Below are 17,782 nucleotides of genomic sequence, written 5' to 3'. Positions count from 1 at the left end.
ACTATCTTAGGCTGACTGTACTGCAGTTGCTTACTTGCAATTTAAAAGTAAAATAATGATGAAAAAGCAGTAATTGTCACTTATCACATGAACCAAGTTAAAGTAGTCATGTGATAGCAGGGGCACAGGCTAACGGGTTGGCTGGGATTTCTGCCAGTGTCTGTTACTTAAGTGATATTTTCTAACAACGACCCTGTATTTCTCAAGCTGTGATGCAGTAAGCTCCTTGTAAGGAAACAGAATAAGAAGCATGCACTCAAGCACAAGATTTCTTAACTGGATATGGTAAGAATACACAAGAAGCTGTTAACAGCCCTCGGTGAGATGCTGTAAAGATGGTATCTTTCTGTTGCCTTGCTTCTTTCTTTGATGGGCACTTACAAGAAGTTTTCCTATCCATATTGCAGTTGGAACTGACCAAAGAGAAAGCCAGTGCATAGGAGGAAGGAAACCAGACTGGAAATAGCCCAGGAAAACAGGGAATGAAGAGCGACAGATGTGCACATGCAGGGGGCAACAAACTAAGGCAGATTTCGAGCAGAGGTAGGTAGCTGCAGGAAATTACTCATCTGCAGCTGACATTAGCTATTTTTCCTGTTTCATTGACCTATAGAGATAAGGATGGCTTTTGCAGACCTGCAAAGCCTTATGCATTGCACTTGAAATTCACCTGATGTATTGTTTCCCCATATTCCCCAGAAGTGGGGGAACTCACACTTCTAACCAGCAAGGTGTCGTGGTTTCTGCCCTGTTCCATCACCTGCGATCTGACTGAATGTGGTGCCTGCAGATCACAGCATGGAAAACAGCAAAACACCATGTTGTGCAACCAGTAGGAATGTGCCCAACCTCTGAGTCCCCACATATCAAGCAGTCTTGATAAATAACACACTTGTCAAATGCAATGTAATATTGTCATCCCTGTGGCAGTCCACAAATTCTCTCAAAAAATGGAAAAGAAAATGCTGCTGAGGACTGTGCCAAGCAAGGGGGGAGGGCTTCCCCTCACACTTGCAGCTGCGTTGTAAACCCCTGGACGTACAGACATGAGCTGTGGAGCTTAGTCGCATGCCCTGGTTCTGTGCATGTGCTTATCTTATTATGCTTGTTCAGTTGGGAATGTTGGCAAATATTTCATTAACCCCCAACACACAGAGATATAAAACATGCTTACTGTTTCCCCTAACTTCACATTTGCACGTAAGTGCAGAACAGACACAAAACTTGGTGCAAATCAGAACAGATATTCAAGGCATTGGTAGACAACTGGGCATTTGATCTCTCCGTTGTCTCCATGAATTGAGAACCGAGCGCTTCTCAGTGTTTTGGTTTGCATAAGCAACTCTTTCAGGTTTCTCTACAGTTGGTTAAAGAACTTTTTCCTTTGATCTTCTATTCTTCTTTAAACTTTTCATCCAGAGATGCTCACAGGTAAGTCAAAAGAGATTGCAGACAGATGAGTTCAGGTGCATTTTATACCTAGTTTATACCTAGTTGTATATCTAGTTGCTTTTTCTGGCAAGTTTACTAATAGTATCTGTCTTCACTTCCTTACATTTGTATCACTCAGCAGTGAAAAAGTTGCAACTTGGTGTTTCAGAATCTTGAAACATTCCTTGTTATAAAGGGGTGTGGCCATCCTCAGAGCTGAAAATGAGTATTAAGGCTTGGCTTTGGAAGTCAGTGATCAGATTTGCCACGTTATCTCCTCGAACTCTCTTAGTTTATTTATTAATTATTCTGGGATTTTCAAAATTAGTATTTTGGCTTAGTAAATTAGTTTATTAAGTGAGAATTTGATTACGTGGTCCCATTACTGATGCACATAGCAATAGATTTTTCCCGAAGGACGAAGTGGATTAAAGTTCCTTGCATTTACACCACCCAACAAGATGCACATAGTACCACACAGCTGCTTGGCTTAAATGAGGGCTGTGTCAGCTCCTGGTACTGAGCCTCAGCATGGTGAGCGGACGGGGTAAGAGTCACGAGTGCAATAAAACCTGAGAACAGGTCAACTAGTGTCCCTCAGGAAGCACACAGAAAGGAACCTTGGGGCTGAATTTGCTGTTCACACCATCTGGATGTCACACATCAGGCCTTAAAAAGCAGATTTTTAAACTGTGTCTCAAGCTGTAATTATATTAATCCTGCTACCTCACACTAGTGGCAAAGCCACTTAAATTGCAGTTAAAGATGTTTTTAAGCTAAACTTTCTGACGGCATTGAAGTGGGTTTGAAGCCCTTTCACTGTCAGCTCCAGCTGAGAAGCAATTCAAGAAGCAGCTGCCTTGAGCTGCCAATGGCAGCAGCTCAGCTGAGGTGCAATAGCTGACTGTAAGAGAAAGCTTAGTTCTTCCCAAGGCAAAGCCAGACAGGTGAATTAAGCCATGAGTAATGATGATGTAAGGTATTATTTAACTCGTTATTGAGACAGATCTGGAATGCTCATGGCCAGTTACTGTCCACCTGGTCCTGCAGGTGGTGAGCAACAGCAGCTAGAAATGCCTTTGTGGGCTCCTGTCACGAAGCCCCTCAGCCAGGTGAGCAGCTGGGCATGCAGGTACAGCTGAGGCAGTCACAGACTGGGGACAAGGACACTTTTGTATGCAGAAGCGAAGGGCAGAGCAGCGCCCCAGGCGTGTTTGGATGTCCCAACACCAACACGGCCAGGTACTGGCATTCTGTGCAGCCAAAGCCCAAGACCCACTCGTAGGCTTTCCTTACACTTATTTCTGGCTTCCTTCCTAGTAATGATACATTATAAATGTTTATGTCGGACACAGAAGCAGCGCGTGAGGCTTTCACCAGAGCTTTAGGTGACCCTTATCTGGCCCATGGCGGGCGCAGGAAGGCCGCCGGGTGCCCGGGGCGAAACGGCGATTGGAGACACCACCGAGGCGTCTCCCCCGCTCCGGGCACAGCCCGCCTGGGCCGAGCTCCGAGGGGCCGCGGGCATCTACGCCACACCGGGCGGCGGAGGACGTGCTGCCGCGCTCCGGTCCCCACAGGCGCTGGGGAACGTTTCTGTGAGGCGGCGCTTTCCAGCCGGACGCCGCGGCGGAGGAGCAGCCCCGCCGCCGCCGTTGCCCGGTAACGCCGCTGAGCGGGGCGGGGTGCGGCGGTGAGCGCGGCCCGGTGCGGCAGCCCGCCCGCGCGCAAGGGCGCCGCGATGCTGGACCCGGACAGCGGGCTCTCCCTCACCATAGCGCGGATCGTGCAGCGGCTGAAGGGCTCCAGCCTCCACTCGCAGCTGGAGCGACAGGCCCGGGTGAGCCCCGCCCTGGCGCTGTGCCCGCAGGCCCGCCTCCCTCCCCTCCTCCCCGCCGCTTTGTTCCCGGCCGCCGCCCGCGGCCCGGGCCGTGCTGCTCCGGCGGGGCAGCGGCCCGGGGCTGCCCCTCCTTCCCCTCGTCCTCCATCCTCGGCCGGGCCGGAGAGCGGTCTGCTTGGTTTCTAGAGCTATATTTGTAGTTTCTCCCCCTGGGACTGGAGGATTTCTCAGTGAATATTAAGATGATCCTCTTGCAGTCTCACTGCTTGCAATAGTTCCTGAAATTAATTGCTTTGTCTTTTAATCTCTAACTTGGAGAGATGTAAATATTACTTTCCCCCTCCAGAGTACCCCTGAGAAAATGAGGATTTGGTGAAAAGAAGTGAAAATAAATCAAAACCACAAATGAAAATACATTTAATGAAAATACATTTTTTGTAGCTGGGAGGACAGTTGCTTTATTATATTTAGTAACTTATCTGCATTTGAAACCAGATTTTCACATTTCAGCTGAACTTCATCTAGAATGTTTCAGATTAAGGTTTTATCAACTTTCATGTAATAACATAGCAGTGGTGCTATTACAATTATTGTGTGTTAGTGAAATAGTTAAATAGTTTGGATTCGGTTTTATAAAATCTTGTGGGTTTTTTTGTTTTGTTTTTGTTGTTTTGTTTTGTGGTGTTTTTTTTTGTTTTTTTTTTTTTTCCCAAACAGGGCTTACAATTGTACAGTTTTGTTTTTGTTTTGTTTGGTTTGGTTTTTTTGTTTTTGCTTTTGTTTTTGTAGAATGTCCATTATTGGCCTTTGTTAGGTTTCAAATGAAACATAATTTTCTTCTTTGAATATCTCTAAAGTTTTCTATAGCAAGTGACTTCACTGTGTGCTTTTTTCCCCCCCCGTTCTTTTTAAACATATGCTGGTTTGGTTTCTAAATGGTATTTTAAATATATATCTGTTTTGCTTCTTTTGACTGGTTGTTCTCTAAATATGTGAGTAGGCAACTATGCATGACAGAGGGGCTGGAACTAGATGATCTTTAAGGTCCCTTCCAACCCAAACCATTCTGTGATTCTATGATTTGGAGGGAGCTGGAATTATAAAAGAATACAGCATCGGGTTCCGCTAAGTGTTGAGGAATTCAGCGTCCCAAGTAGAAGGCCTGACATGAAGTGTGGAGAGTCAAATTCAGGACCTTGTCCTCAGTAAAGGAAGTGATGGGGTTTCGGAACAGGACTCTTTAACAACTACTGATTGTAATAAAACATGTATGTGCTCACCTCTGCTTTCATGCTTTTGTCACCGTCACCTCTGAGGCCTGATTTTGCAGTCACTTGACCCTTGCATGTTTGTTTTGAAACACAAGAGAGCTTGGTGTTGTCAGGAGCTGACAGTGTATTTAAATGCTGCTGGCGGGTGGCTATTTCATACAGGCATTTTGTAGAGGTGGACACTCTGAGGACCTTAGCAGTGGCCTTCCATGGTGGCGTCTGATGTCTAAAGGGGTGGTTAAATGTCTAAATCCCTCCCTGATGCTGTAGCATATCAATTTAGTCAATGCAAGCAGAAACCCTATTTAATCTAAAAGCACAGAGACAACCTATAAAATTAATAAAACAGTGTCATGACCACAGCCAGATCTGTTGTGATAGCTTTGCAGAACACTGCTGTTTTACAAATTTCTCAAAGAACTTAATGTATATATAGATCAGAAGATTATTCTTGTCATATGAGGTGCTAAGAGGAAAAAAATAACAGGGCAACAATATTCGAGTTGATTCTCAGAGTAGGTGTTTGAAGAGTTTGTAATAGAGATGAAATCAGAGCTCTGGTCAGGGTAGTGATCTGAAAGACTGGAAAGTCTATATAATGAACTAGAGGATTCCTTAATCTAAGGAGTCATCTTTTGGAGCTTGCAGTTTAAATTAACAGGGCCAACTGTACACCCTATTTGTTGGGAATCTATATATTCTCCTTGATCTTGAATTTTTTAATTGACCTTGCATGCATTTCTTTTCCTTCATTACAGTATAGACTTGTTTTCTTTATAATGCTTGTATAGGTATATTATTGCTACACTGTGCGGTTGCAGAGCTGCTATCAGCAAGTTCCTTATCCTTCCTCCATCCCTTAACAGCTGTACAGAATTCTGAATGTTTCTGAATTTTGCTACTCTCCGTATTAAGTTGTTGCTTGATTTCCCTCTCATGACATAGAGTCTTTCTGAAGCTGCATTATCAAATACAAAACCTTTGCTACTGGTATGCATCACACCTGAACTCCAGTTTATCAATAGGATGTGGTGAGTTTTCTGTCTGCTGGTTAACAGTCAGCTTCTGAACAATGCTTAGTCTGCACTGGTTGCAGTGTTGGTCTATGTGTGGTCCCTTTTTAGGCAATTTTAAGCTATTTTTGGGGACACATACTGTAGTTTTAGAAATCTCTTGAGGCAGTGCATCGGAATAAAACTTTCTTGTTGTGGATATTTAAACTACAGTTATACTTTACCTTTGTAAATATTGCTCTTTATCTGACAGTGTAGAAAATTGCACTACTGATACTCATTCCTCAAAAATATTTGCCATCTCTGAAAACATGAGAGTCAAAATGGATTTAAGGTCCATTATAATATTGCCTGAAATTTTTGAGAAGTCATGTAGTCTCACAAACAGTATTTTAAATATTAACAAAAACTCGGTTTTGTAAATTCATCTCTTCTTTTAACACCTGGGGAGGAAAGCTCAAAATGAACAGTTTCTTTCACAAGTAAGTAGAACTTTTGGGAAAACACAATATCCTGACATTATTTGCGAGAGGTGATAGAGTAGCCCTGTGATTATGCTCTGATCACACCAGTCCTGCTCTTGCCTGTCACCGAGGGCCTGAGCTGTGTCAAGGGCTCTGATGCACAGTCTCTGCGATAAGTTTGGCATGGGCACCAAATGATTTGCTGTCACAGCTTTAGCTCTGTGCTTGCCAAGATAATTGCATTTTTGTCCCAAGGACTGAGGTAGAGTCATATACTTGTGTCCAGGTTTTGATTGCGGGGTGACAATAAAACCCTGGCAGATGTGGTGTTAACCCCCTCTCCCCTCACCTTCCCCCTTCAGCCCCTCCCTCTTCCCCCTTCCCACTAAGGACAGGTGATCGGGAGGGAAAGAAGGACAGAGAGAAGAGAGTTGGAAAAATTAAAAATGTTTTACTAATGCTATTGATAAGAATAGAGAAAATAATACAAAATATACAAAACCAATCTTGAAAGTCCCAGCAGCTGCAGAGCCGGCACCTGAAGTCCCGGATTGGACTCTGCAGCCAACCGGAGCTGGATTCAGTCTGTCACTAGGCCTCAGTTCGGAGGGACGACCAGCAAGGTCCTCTCCTAATGTTGGCCATAAGGAAAAGGGATGAGATCCTCGTGATCTCCCACTTTTATATGAAGTATTCACGTGAATGGGATGTTATACTCCGAGAAGTGCATCCATGCTTATCAATAACTTCACATTCCATTGCTATGTTTACCAAAACATGTATCTGGTTTTCCAGGAAAATGCAGCTAATATGAAGGCTTTAGCTGACAGGCAAATTCACTAAAAGAGAAACTTATTTTTAACATAACCAGGACAACTTGTTAGTGATGATTTGGAAAACAAATTTTAGGTTGATTTTGTAGGTTGAGTCTTGGTACATTGATAGTGTGTTTGCAGTTAATACAAAGAGATTAGTGCAGGAGGGAGTGTAAATTTGCCTGTCATTTGCTCTGAAATTTCTTCTGAGTGTATTTTGTAGTGTGACTGAAAGGCAAGAATAACAAAGAGCCAAAATATTAGACAATAGCTTTTCAACAGGTAGAATTGCTGCTGGGGTTACTGGAGTATCAGAAGAGGAATCTATCTGATCTCAGTTTCTCAGGCGCAGCATTCACTGTGTGAGTTTGTAACCAAATTTATTTGCTTTTGTCTTAATTTTTCTCTTCTCTTTCTGAAATGTGAATGGTTTTTAAGGTGAAAGTTAGAAGTGGTTAGAAAAACTGAGACATGACATCTTCAGTCACAAAGTGTGGTTTGAAAATAAATATATTTGTGAAATCTTGCTAAAATTTTGTTTTAGGGAAAATCTTTGTCAGTAAAGTAATAAAAAAAATGAAACAGTTCAGAGACATGAAAAAAGTGCTACCTTTTAACACATTTTCATTTGCAGACAATTCAGAAACTTTGTTTTTCATCTTGTTTGAAGGGAGTCAGGCTTTATTAATCAATTAAGATTAATCAATCTTAATTTTTGTTCTCTGCAAACCCCTAATAGAAATCCGTCTGACTTGTGAGTTGCCTGGAACCTCTAGTGGCTGGGGGCAAATAACAAGTAAAGTTAAAAAAACCCAGACAAGCAATCAAACCTAAACAAAAATACCCCACTAAACTAGCTAACCAACAAACAAAGAAACAGACAACAGCTTCAGTAGTTTTAAATTGAACAAGAAACACTCACAATCCAAAGAATCCCTCTGGGCATTTTCTGTGTAGACATTCTCAGTTCTGTTTCTTGTAGGAGGGTCCGTAGTGGAACAGCTTGAGGGAGAACTTGTAGAAAAACAGGATAATGGCTGTCAAACTAGTCTAAAAGTGGTAACTTGTCTGTAAGAATCAGCCCTGACACCCCATCCCTCCCCACTCTGACAATTAAGTTTGGGAGTGAGAAAAGATTTTAGGAGATACCTGAAGGTATAAACAAGGTGTGGAGAGACATGCCAGGGGATGTCATGGTCAGAATGATTGCCCAGAGGAGAGGGCTCTGCCGTCACTCTTTGAGCAGACCTGTGACTAGTACCACAAAAGTTTAAAGAAAATATTAATGAAAGTGAGAGGTAACGGTCTTCACAAGCCTTCAAATGGGGCAAGGAAGAAGAGGAGTTTGCTTTGGGAGCACCGGGAGCAGTGCAGCTGGGGTATTGCCCGACTGTGCAAACATCGTAGAATCATTTATGTGGAGTGAACGGTTTGCAAGATATCCGAGGATATTATTTTCATGACATTTTCCTCCAACAGTTAAAAAAAAGAAATTGATACTGATTCTTACTTAAGTAAAAGATCAAATTGAGGAGGAGAATGTTTCTGTGAAATGTAGCATTTATTTAATAAAACTTAGCAAATAAACGTAGGCACATGAGTCATCATAGATAATTAATGATTCATTTTCGTGCACTGTATTTAACAAAGGGCTTACTATTCCCTCCTGCTAGAGCTTGTACTTTGGTTCACCGGCAACATTTGCAGTACAGTGAATTTTAAATTTAATGCAGTTGTGTATATGTTGAGATTACGGAGTTCAGAAACAACACAAGCTTGATTTACACATTTTTTTTTAGTCATGTAGACGATAGGTTTTACTTTTTGTGTGTATTTTAGTTGCAACACTGATTTTTATTCAAATAAAATTTAGAAAATTTATTAAAACATCAAACCTGTATTATTAAAAATGTATCCTGTGTATCCTGTAGGAGAACATAACATTTGAAACTGTTTATTCCTGTATCAGGCTAACTGAAACTCTCTGTTTTGACAGCGAGGTTATTTTTACTTGTGTAAGAAAGTTCACAGTACTTTTTCCCTTCATGTAATTACTGTCAAAATGTAGAAGGGCTTGGAAAACTGTCAATGTAGTCAGGGTTTTACACTTAACCGAAAAGTGCTTAGTTATGCTCAGAATGATTTCTCTTTCTGTTATAGAAACGTATAAAGCTAAACCAAAATCACTCCATTGTATCTGCATGATTTTAAGTGTTTAGAGAGTGTTTATGTTGAAATTGTTGTGATCATATTTTAAGAGGTTTTTAAACAAGTCGCCTTGATCCTGATAAAACGTAGTTATGCAGAATGAAGTATGTGAGAAAATGTGAACATTTATTAGCTTTCATTTAAATTACTTCTGCTAAAGTTGGGCTGTATTTGGGGTAATGTACTTTATTGCAATTTGGGAAACAATAGCAATAAAAGCGGAAAACATTGTGCACTTGTGCAAAATCATAACGAACAGTAATAATGCTTTGAGAGTGTACATACTTATCTAAACCAAAAAGGCTTTGAAGAGAAATGGTGGATAGCCTGTAAAAATATTTGGACTGTGTAAAGTTATTTGCAGAACTGTTTGCAGCAGGATAAAAAATATGTGCTCACCTGATGCAGTTCCACATTTCAGCACAGTTGTATCACTTCTCTGCAATGTTTATTCTTGCTGAGAAAAGAAATAATTCAACACAGGAGTTACGCTGGAACACTTTGTTCTGTCAAGCCTCCTTTTTGTAGTATGCTGCTGGTCCTCTAGCTGTTTCCTGTACTTCTTTGAGTGTGGTGCCTTGATGGCTGATTTGTCCTCTTGCACGATCAGTGCTGTTCCAGTCATCATGACTGAATGCCATTTCCAAATTTAGATGTTAATTTGCAAATAGATTTCTCGCTGTGTTCAGTTGCTCTACAAATCAATTTACTATGCCTGCTAACTTTTTCCACCTAGCACTGCACTATCCTGTTGCTTGCTTTGAGCCAGATCAGCATTGAATGTCTGGATTTTCTTCCATTGTGGCATCCAAGTCCAGAAAGTGTGATACATTTAGAGTATCGCTTATGGTGGTGACTGCCTGTATCTCAGCAGGATACCTTTGCCAGAAGAAGATGTACATGAAGGATTGCTAGTGGTACCTGAGACAGCTTTTGGAAGGTTTGGCAAAATTTTAAAAGGTCCCAAACTATCTTTTATCTTCTGTACAGCTGAAGAACAAGAGGGTGCTAAGAAATGCTGTAATAATAGCTTGTTTTATAAAGGAATGTCTAACCGCCGGTTGCTTCTTGATTTGGAAGAAGGTGACCGAGACTGTAGATGAACATGGGCACCCAATGCCTGAGCCCTGGTGCTCTGTTCACAAGAACATGCACAATGCCAGTTATATGGGAAAAGAAACTGGTAGACATTAACTTTTATTTAAAATAATTTGTTACTGCTTGCTAAAATACGCTACTTTCATCCCTGTCTCCTTCCAGGACTCTGTGTTGGCCTGACTGAGCCTCTGAATAGTGTGAAGAGGTGAAGATAACTGGTGGAGGCTGATGCACTAACATAGTCCTTGGAGAAAGTTCTCCCCAGAGTGCTGTCCTGCTTCCTTTTTGACTTCTGCCCTGCTGCATACAAACGATTCACTGTTTTTTTCATTCTGTAGCAGGGGAACAGGCTCTGTTGGGAACAGCAGTTTACAAGAAAGTCCTCTGTTGTATCTTTTGGCTTGGCAGGGAAAATGGGATTCATCTGTGTGGACTGAATGCCTTTATTGCCTCAAATGCAATATGCAGTATCAATTTCCAGAATTTCCAGGAAACCACAAAAAAAAAAAAAAAAGGGTCATTAGTATGAGTGTCAGACCTTCCTCAGTGAGCCAAGAGCTCACAAATTTTACAGATGTGTGAACAGTAGAGAATTAAAATACTGTTCTCCTGATCACACTTTTGTCACTTTTTGCACTGTCTACAATGTCAAGACAAGGAACCAACTTTTTAGTAGATTGTAAAGCTGCTTTGTTGTTGTTGTTGTTGTTGTTGTTGTGATTAATCAGCTGTCAATGAGTTGTATTCATGAGGGAGTTTTTGCATATCTAAAAAGGATTTTGAAACGTGTACAGGGCTGCACAGGTAAACACCCTGTGGACACTGAGATTAAAATTGGCCATATTTAACCCAGGAGACAAAGTTAATATTTACAAAACTGTGCACAAAAACTTCCAAGGAACAGTCAGGCACAATCTGCCCAATTTGGTGCATATCACTTTATTTAAAATTCATACAGGAAAGGTACAAATTCACTGCCTTACAGCAGAAAAAAAATAAACTCAGCCTGACATATATCAGTCCAAAATGGACATAGGACTTTCCATCAAAGTTGGTTTAGAAGGAATCCTTCATAAAATACTCCTTGAGGCTATTGCTTAAAAGCATATTTTGTGAGCTGCCCAAGAACTCCCATAAGAATCTTTCTTTGGACCCCTGCCTTTAGTGGTGAACCTTTGCCAGCGATTACCATTGTGCTAAACAGAATACATGTTTGTCATTTGACACGAGAGTTATGCAACTCACCACACCTTATGGTTTGTGCTTATGATCCTTTTTTTCTTTTTCCCTGGAAAGCATGCTTAAGATATCTTTGCTATTGCAGTCCATAAACCAAATATAAAAGCTGTCCTGACCTGTAATGGCAAGGTGACTTAAAATAAGAGCAGAAATGCTGATGCTGTCAGTCTCTGCATTGTTGGCTGTTCCTCCTTTCAACTAAGGCAAATGGAAAGGTTTCCTTAAAGTTCTGCCTTGTGAATTTATCTAGACCAACTTTTCCAGCAAGCCATACAGCACAGCAAATACCCTTTTCTGTATATAAATTGTAAGGTAAATGGTAGAATTGTGGAGTTTGTTAGTTGTGTGTGATGGACCTAAAGCATACCGTGCTGTCAGCAGTGCTGTTAGGACTGGCAAACTGCACAAGCTGATGAACATTTACTTTTAATCGCAACATAAGTTACTGCAATAGAATCAGCAGCTGATATGCCTCCAGCATATTGCTGAGTAGCTTTTGGTAAGAGATATCTCACATTTCTAGGCAAATGATGTGGCCATATGCTTCTAACATATGCCTTGAGCTGTCATGGCAGTGGAGTAAGTTGCACACAGCTCTCCCAGTGTTACTTTCAAGCTAGCAGTCGGGGCTGCTATTGTTTTCTAATCCTCTAGCTTTATCCTCTGGTATTAATTTGGTATCGTCACACTTCATGTTTAGAAAAATATGTATTAGAAGTCACTTCACAGACACTCCTGAGTTTCTGATGGCCGTGCTTTGAGACCTTTGTGGTCTATTTGTTTTCTCCTCTTGGTCTAGCTATAAAAGAAGAGATGCTGTAGCTGCTGCTGCTGCTGTTGCTGAAAAGTCTGCAGCACCATCTGCATGGTAGTGTCATGGTAGGGTTGTGACGCTGGTTGGTGCCTAATTGTCTGTGTTGAGTGCATTTCATTACAAGAGGCTGAATGTACCTGGTTGTCCCAGCTGCAGTGGGGAATGTTAGGTCCAAAGTTTTTATTTGCAGTTTGAATATGGCATTTCTGATCTGAAAGAGCTGAAGTTATGGAATATTTTCAGTTTGATTCTTTTGATGTAGAATACAGTGAGTGGCTTTGAGTTACTTCCTTGTGTAGCTTATGACCAATCCTTTAATGTCTGGAGTCTAGCATTATGCTAAGTACATGAGGTACTTGCTCAGGATATTAAGCATACACATCACTGCATACTCCATCTCCCTTCTTCTCTCTCCTTCCCCACATACAGCTTTTAGCACTGATGTAAGAACAAAGACATCGAGTAGGTAAAAAGTGGGCTGATTTTTTTGGCTACAATTTCCATTGTTGAATTAGTAGGAAGCAGTTTGCTTTGTATGTAACCTTGAGCATCTATGTTTCTTTTTTCATAACTTAAAATATGCAATCTACTTTCTTTTTAGTGCTTGCTTGGTGCTTATTTATTTATTCAATTATTAATTTCTCATATTAGGTTAGTCTGCACAAACCAGAAATTAAACTGGAATCACTGAAAGAAGACATTAAGGATTTTCTGAGGACATCAGGTTTGTAATACTTCATTGATACATTTGTGAATAGTATAGATCTACGTAAGAACATATGTGGCACACCTGATGAAAATAGTAGTTTCTGCTGCTTGATATCTTGTTCCTGGCAGTAGACAAAAGCAGACATTCAGTGATTTTAGGTTGCTAAAGGAGATACAGAAAATTAAAAGGGAAAAAGTTCTTGGATTCCAGCAGCATTTTGAAAAACATACTGTGCAAATAAGTGATTTTATCATTTTATTAGATATTGGTAATTTTTTGAAAGTTCTGAATGATACAGAAGTTCAGTCACTTCTGAAAATGGAAATTAATGTTCACAGAGGTGCTTTTGAAAATTTTACCCTTAGTTAAATTTTCACTTTCCATTGGAAGATGTAGGCTATGTAACTATAATGTGAAGATTTGATTATAAGTGATATAAAATTTATAATAATCAGGAAAACTGTGTCTAATAGTATTTGTAGTTGTTTTAATAATATGATGGCTTTAAAAAATAGCATATAATATCTAATCAAAACTGTGTTGTAATTAGTTGAACAGTAGATTGAAATAAAGGATGTTCAACCTTTAAACAGGTCTCAACTTGCAATTTTTCTTGCAGTTTTTCCTATATTAATTAGATTAAGGTTTCTTCATCTCTTCCTGTTTGTCTGCTAGGTAGACATGAATTGAGACAGGACAGAAAGCTAGTGACTGCAAAGCAACCTCTGATTCATGTTCCATTAGTATTAATTCCTAAAGTAGTCTTCTGGATATTTTATTTTAACAGGTTGGGAAAAGAAGCTTCAGAATGCTGTTTATAGTGAACTCAATGTGTGAGTTTATTTAGTATTTTTATTTAATAATTCTACTCACAGGATTTGTATTGTTTCATCTGTATATGTAGGTGTATGATGTGTTACTATTAATCTCCAAGATCTGTCATACCAAGGGTACCTGCTTTGTTTCTGTTTTTAGAGTGCCATTTTTTCTTTTCATCCTCATGAAATACTGGACTCAACTACATTTTAAAGAATGGGTGAAACAAATATCACCAAGTTTTTTAGTTACTTCAGTAATTTCTTTGTTGTTATACTTCCAAAGGACCAACAGTCATAATATAATTCTTGTGTAGCTGAGTTAGTTGTTGCAAATGAATTTCAGTTATTTTCAGATGTTTATGACAGTATCACACATATTTTTTTAATAATTATTAAAAAGAATCTTTAAGGTTTTGGATCTCTAGATCTAGCAGATTAGTGCTCATCATGCTTGGGATATGGTTATAAACACACTGAAATTTGTGAAATTCCCATTTTATAATTGTTCTGTGAACTTTGGATTAGACTTCTGGGAAGCATAAATTGCTGTTACATTCTGACAAGGTGGAAAGGTGAGTTTTGTAACAGACGTAACCATAAATGCAACTATATAATAAGAAATGTGTATGCGTATCTATTTCTGCTAATTTAAACAAGCTTGTTAGCAGTTTTGAACAATGTGTCTTAGTAGTACTTCAGCAAAATACTTCTAAATGTATCTGTTAGTAAGGATCATGTTCATTCTATCTTTCAAGGGAAAAGTATTTACCTGTCTCTTAGACTAATGCTTATACTTTCTTTGACTTCACAGAAATAAGCTGCAAAATAATGAAATTAGCCCTGGAAAATTGAGATTAAGTAAGAATACCATGATTTCATGACCATTGTGGAAAAGCCAGGAAATGGCATTGCTGAAATCTGTTAGTGTTGACTCCATTTTACACATGGGCACAGAGTTGTCCAGAACAAATTAGCAGCAAGTAAAAGAATGATCTTGTCAGTTAAAAATGGGAAGAAATTTGGGGAGGGTTTTGCAAAATCGTATGATACGAACTGACTGAGTACATTTAAACCAAATAAAATTCAGGATAACGAGAGAAGCTTTGTGTAAATTTGGTTTCCTGAAAGAAATTTAAGACAGTTAAGATTAAATGGAATAAAGAGTTTGACAATAATTCATTGGAAATTGTCTGCACTACTGGCAGACAAATTAGTGTTTTGGTTTGGTTATGTTTTTTAATTTTTGTTCCAGCTTTTGTATTTTGGCCTAATGCAGTTTATGAATGGATATTCAACTTTGCTCAGGTCAATACCGCAAAGTTTTACTTGCTTTGTACATGTACATGTTCACTATTGGTTTTTGAAAGGAAATCCTCCAAAAATATAGTCTTTTAAAAAAATATAATATCCTGGATAGTAAAAGTTCCAGGGAGTCATAAAGATGATATGATGTGAAGAGGAGGATATACTTTTAAAATACCTGATTTGTTCATAGAATTATTTATTTTACAAATATGTGAAATTATTATAGAGTATTACTTTTAGTAGAAGAAGAAGTAATGTTGAAATGTTACTAATACTTACATACCTTTGTATTGTTTATGTCCATAGGAAAGGATGAGGAGGAAATACTTCTAAAAACTATGTTTATTCTTAGTTTTGATCAACATATACAGTGGTTTTACTAATGCTCTCATAGAAGAAGTTATGTTTAGGTTTACAAGACAGAATTAATTAAGCATAATAGAAATCTGACCATTTAAAACCTACGATACTTTCTTAAAGGTTTCCTTCGCCCTGTCATCCTGCAGCACCGCCTGAGCATATGAAAGAACCATTAGCTTATATGAGGAAAGCACAGGTTGGTTGTTATCAATTTTACTGCTAATATGAGATCTTTGACTTGACTGTTTGACATTTACTCTGTATAATGTTATTGTACAATTTCTAGGTATTATACTGTAGGAAAAACACAAATTCGTAATTGCATCGCAGTTGTTAATAATGTTGTATGTGTGACATCTTAAATACATGCCAAAAAATGCTCAAGTAATTCTCCAGTCATGAAAGAAGTAGGATATAGTCAGGCAGGTGAATATTTTAGAATAGAGACAATGTGAAATATGTCAAGGAGGATAATTTCATTTTGTTGGAGAGAAGAAAAAGTGTAGCTATAGGTCATTTCACTTAAGTTACAAAAATGTCATTTTGAAGAGACACAGGCAGGCAGTTTCGCAATGAATGAAAACAGGCTGCAGAGATAGTGAGATCTTCAGGAAGTAGAGATATATTTAGTACTTAGAAATATGAAAGGAAGATGAAAAGTATAGAGCTAAGAACCTTAAGGCACATTGAAGGAGAATAAGAGAAACTGGACTGTAAAAAATGAAATGAGAATTTTTAGAGTCAGGAAAAAAGAGAGTTTTGATTTGTTGGTTTTGTTTTTTCACCAATATATGCCATTTGAAATAAATAAAAAAGTCCACGTAAAAAGGTAAAAAAAAAATGCTTGAAGAATATGATCTGACCAAAATATCTGAGGTAAGGATAAAATTGTATTGATCTCAGCCGTGCTTAGAAATATATTGCAGTATTCTTTTACAAGGTATTTGACAAATTGTGTTACTTTTTAAATCATATTGTTGCTTATTCCAGTAAAGCTTATCTTCCTGTCCTGAGTTTGAATCTTTAGCATTTGGAGACAAAGATTGTATTAAGCAATTTTTCTTCTGTGGTGTGAAATATAATGCCACAATTTACTGCCTGAAAATAATCAGTCATCAGTTTACTAATGCAAAACCCCCAGAGATGTATCTGTGTGTGTGTTTGTCTTAAACCAGTTTCATTGGTTATTATTTTATAGAAGTGTTTACCATACTTAGGGTAAGCAATATTTTTAGCTCTATATGGGAAGGACTGTTTTTCTGATAGTTTAGGAATGAGTAGAAGAAGCCCTGGTTTTGCTAGTTTCAAAATTTCATAGCCCTGTTTTGAAGAGTATTAGGCATCCATGTCCTCTGGGGTGGGTTAACCCTGGTAGGCAGCTCAGCCACTTGCTCATGCCCCTGCAGCAGAATGGGGGAGAGAATTGGAAGGGCAAAAGTGAGAAAATTTTTGATAAAACCAAATAAAGACAGTTTAATAGGTAAAGCAAAAGCTACACATGCTAGCAAAGCAAATTAGGAATTAATTCACTACTTCCCATGGGCAGACAGATGTTCAGCCTTCTCCAGGAAAGCCGGATCCGTCACATGTAACGGTTACTTGGTTTCACTCTGGTGGTTTCCAGAGCAAGGCAACGTTAACCAGCCATCTTCAAGGAGACTGAGAAACTCTGCTGGGTCTGGAGGACCCATGTTGTTTGAGTTAATAATGCTTATTTTTGCTTGATCTTCTTTCCATTACCTCTAAATTGGTCTCCAATGAAAAAAATGATAGGTTCATCTGAAATTTGTGCAGTCAGAAACATAACTCTGGGTGATCTTTTGTGATACGGTATACCCTTCTGAAGGTCGGGCAGTTCTTAAAACTTGAGTACTGGAGTACATTCACAAAAATGAGAATTCTGATCCGTTACTTCAGGAAATCTTAAGCATGATTCAGTGTGTTCTTCTTGAGTAGCGTCAGCTGGTTGTCTAAAAACACAGAGACCTGAAAAGATAAATTGTTCCCTGGTGGGCTGTACTTCAGACTTTCGGGAATATAGAAGACCATAACTGTTTTTTGTTGTTGTTTTGTTTTGTTTTGTTTTTAATCTGTTTGTCCCTTTTTTCATTAGATTCTTTACCTCTATGCTTCTAGTCAAATCTGTGATGGTCTTGCTGAAGTGGAACTTTACTAAAGCAAATCCTTCCTCCCAGCACTTAAATTTTCCTGTGTTCCTCTTTGCTCATTTTCAGATCTTGCAATTTGAAGAAAGTCCATACATAAAGAACACACCTGGTTAAAAACTTACCTTGAAATACATTGTTATATTTGTTATTGATATTCTGGTAGGTTTTTTCACCCAGCCAAGACCAGATTCTCCATGTTGTACACGCTGTACAGACACACAATCGAAAA

The 17,782-nt window shown here is 39.1% G+C and overlaps 1 protein-coding gene across 2 annotated transcripts in view; it reads left to right on the top strand.

Annotated features, from left to right (window-relative positions):
• The first annotated feature begins 230 nt into the window (after nucleotides 1-230).
• Nucleotides 231-17,782, top strand: part of TBC1D19 (TBC1 domain family member 19) — a 52,386-nt gene continuing 34,834 nt past the window's right edge. Inside the window, exons 1-5 of one of the 2 annotated variants that reach the window (XM_082051339.1) lie at nucleotides 231-285; nucleotides 408-543; nucleotides 12,845-12,917; nucleotides 13,690-13,735; nucleotides 15,506-15,581. In XM_082051339.1, coding sequence (XP_081907465.1) covers nucleotides 15,546-15,581 — 36 coding nt within the window. In that variant the 5' untranslated portion in view covers nucleotides 231-285; nucleotides 408-543; nucleotides 12,845-12,917; nucleotides 13,690-13,735; nucleotides 15,506-15,545. Of the gene's footprint in view, nucleotides 286-407; nucleotides 544-3,154; nucleotides 3,272-12,844; nucleotides 12,918-13,689; nucleotides 13,736-15,505; nucleotides 15,582-17,782 lie in introns of those variants that run through there. The other variant, XM_082051338.1, reaches the window with a different exon arrangement.

The sequence above is a fragment of the Streptopelia decaocto genome (genome assembly GCF_964273445.1).
Source record: "Streptopelia decaocto genome assembly, chromosome: 4".
NCBI classification, from domain to species: Eukaryota; Metazoa; Chordata; class Aves; order Columbiformes; family Columbidae; genus Streptopelia; species Streptopelia decaocto.
Note: the sequence above shows the minus strand (reverse complement) of the source record. Positions and strands in the feature narration are given on the sequence as shown.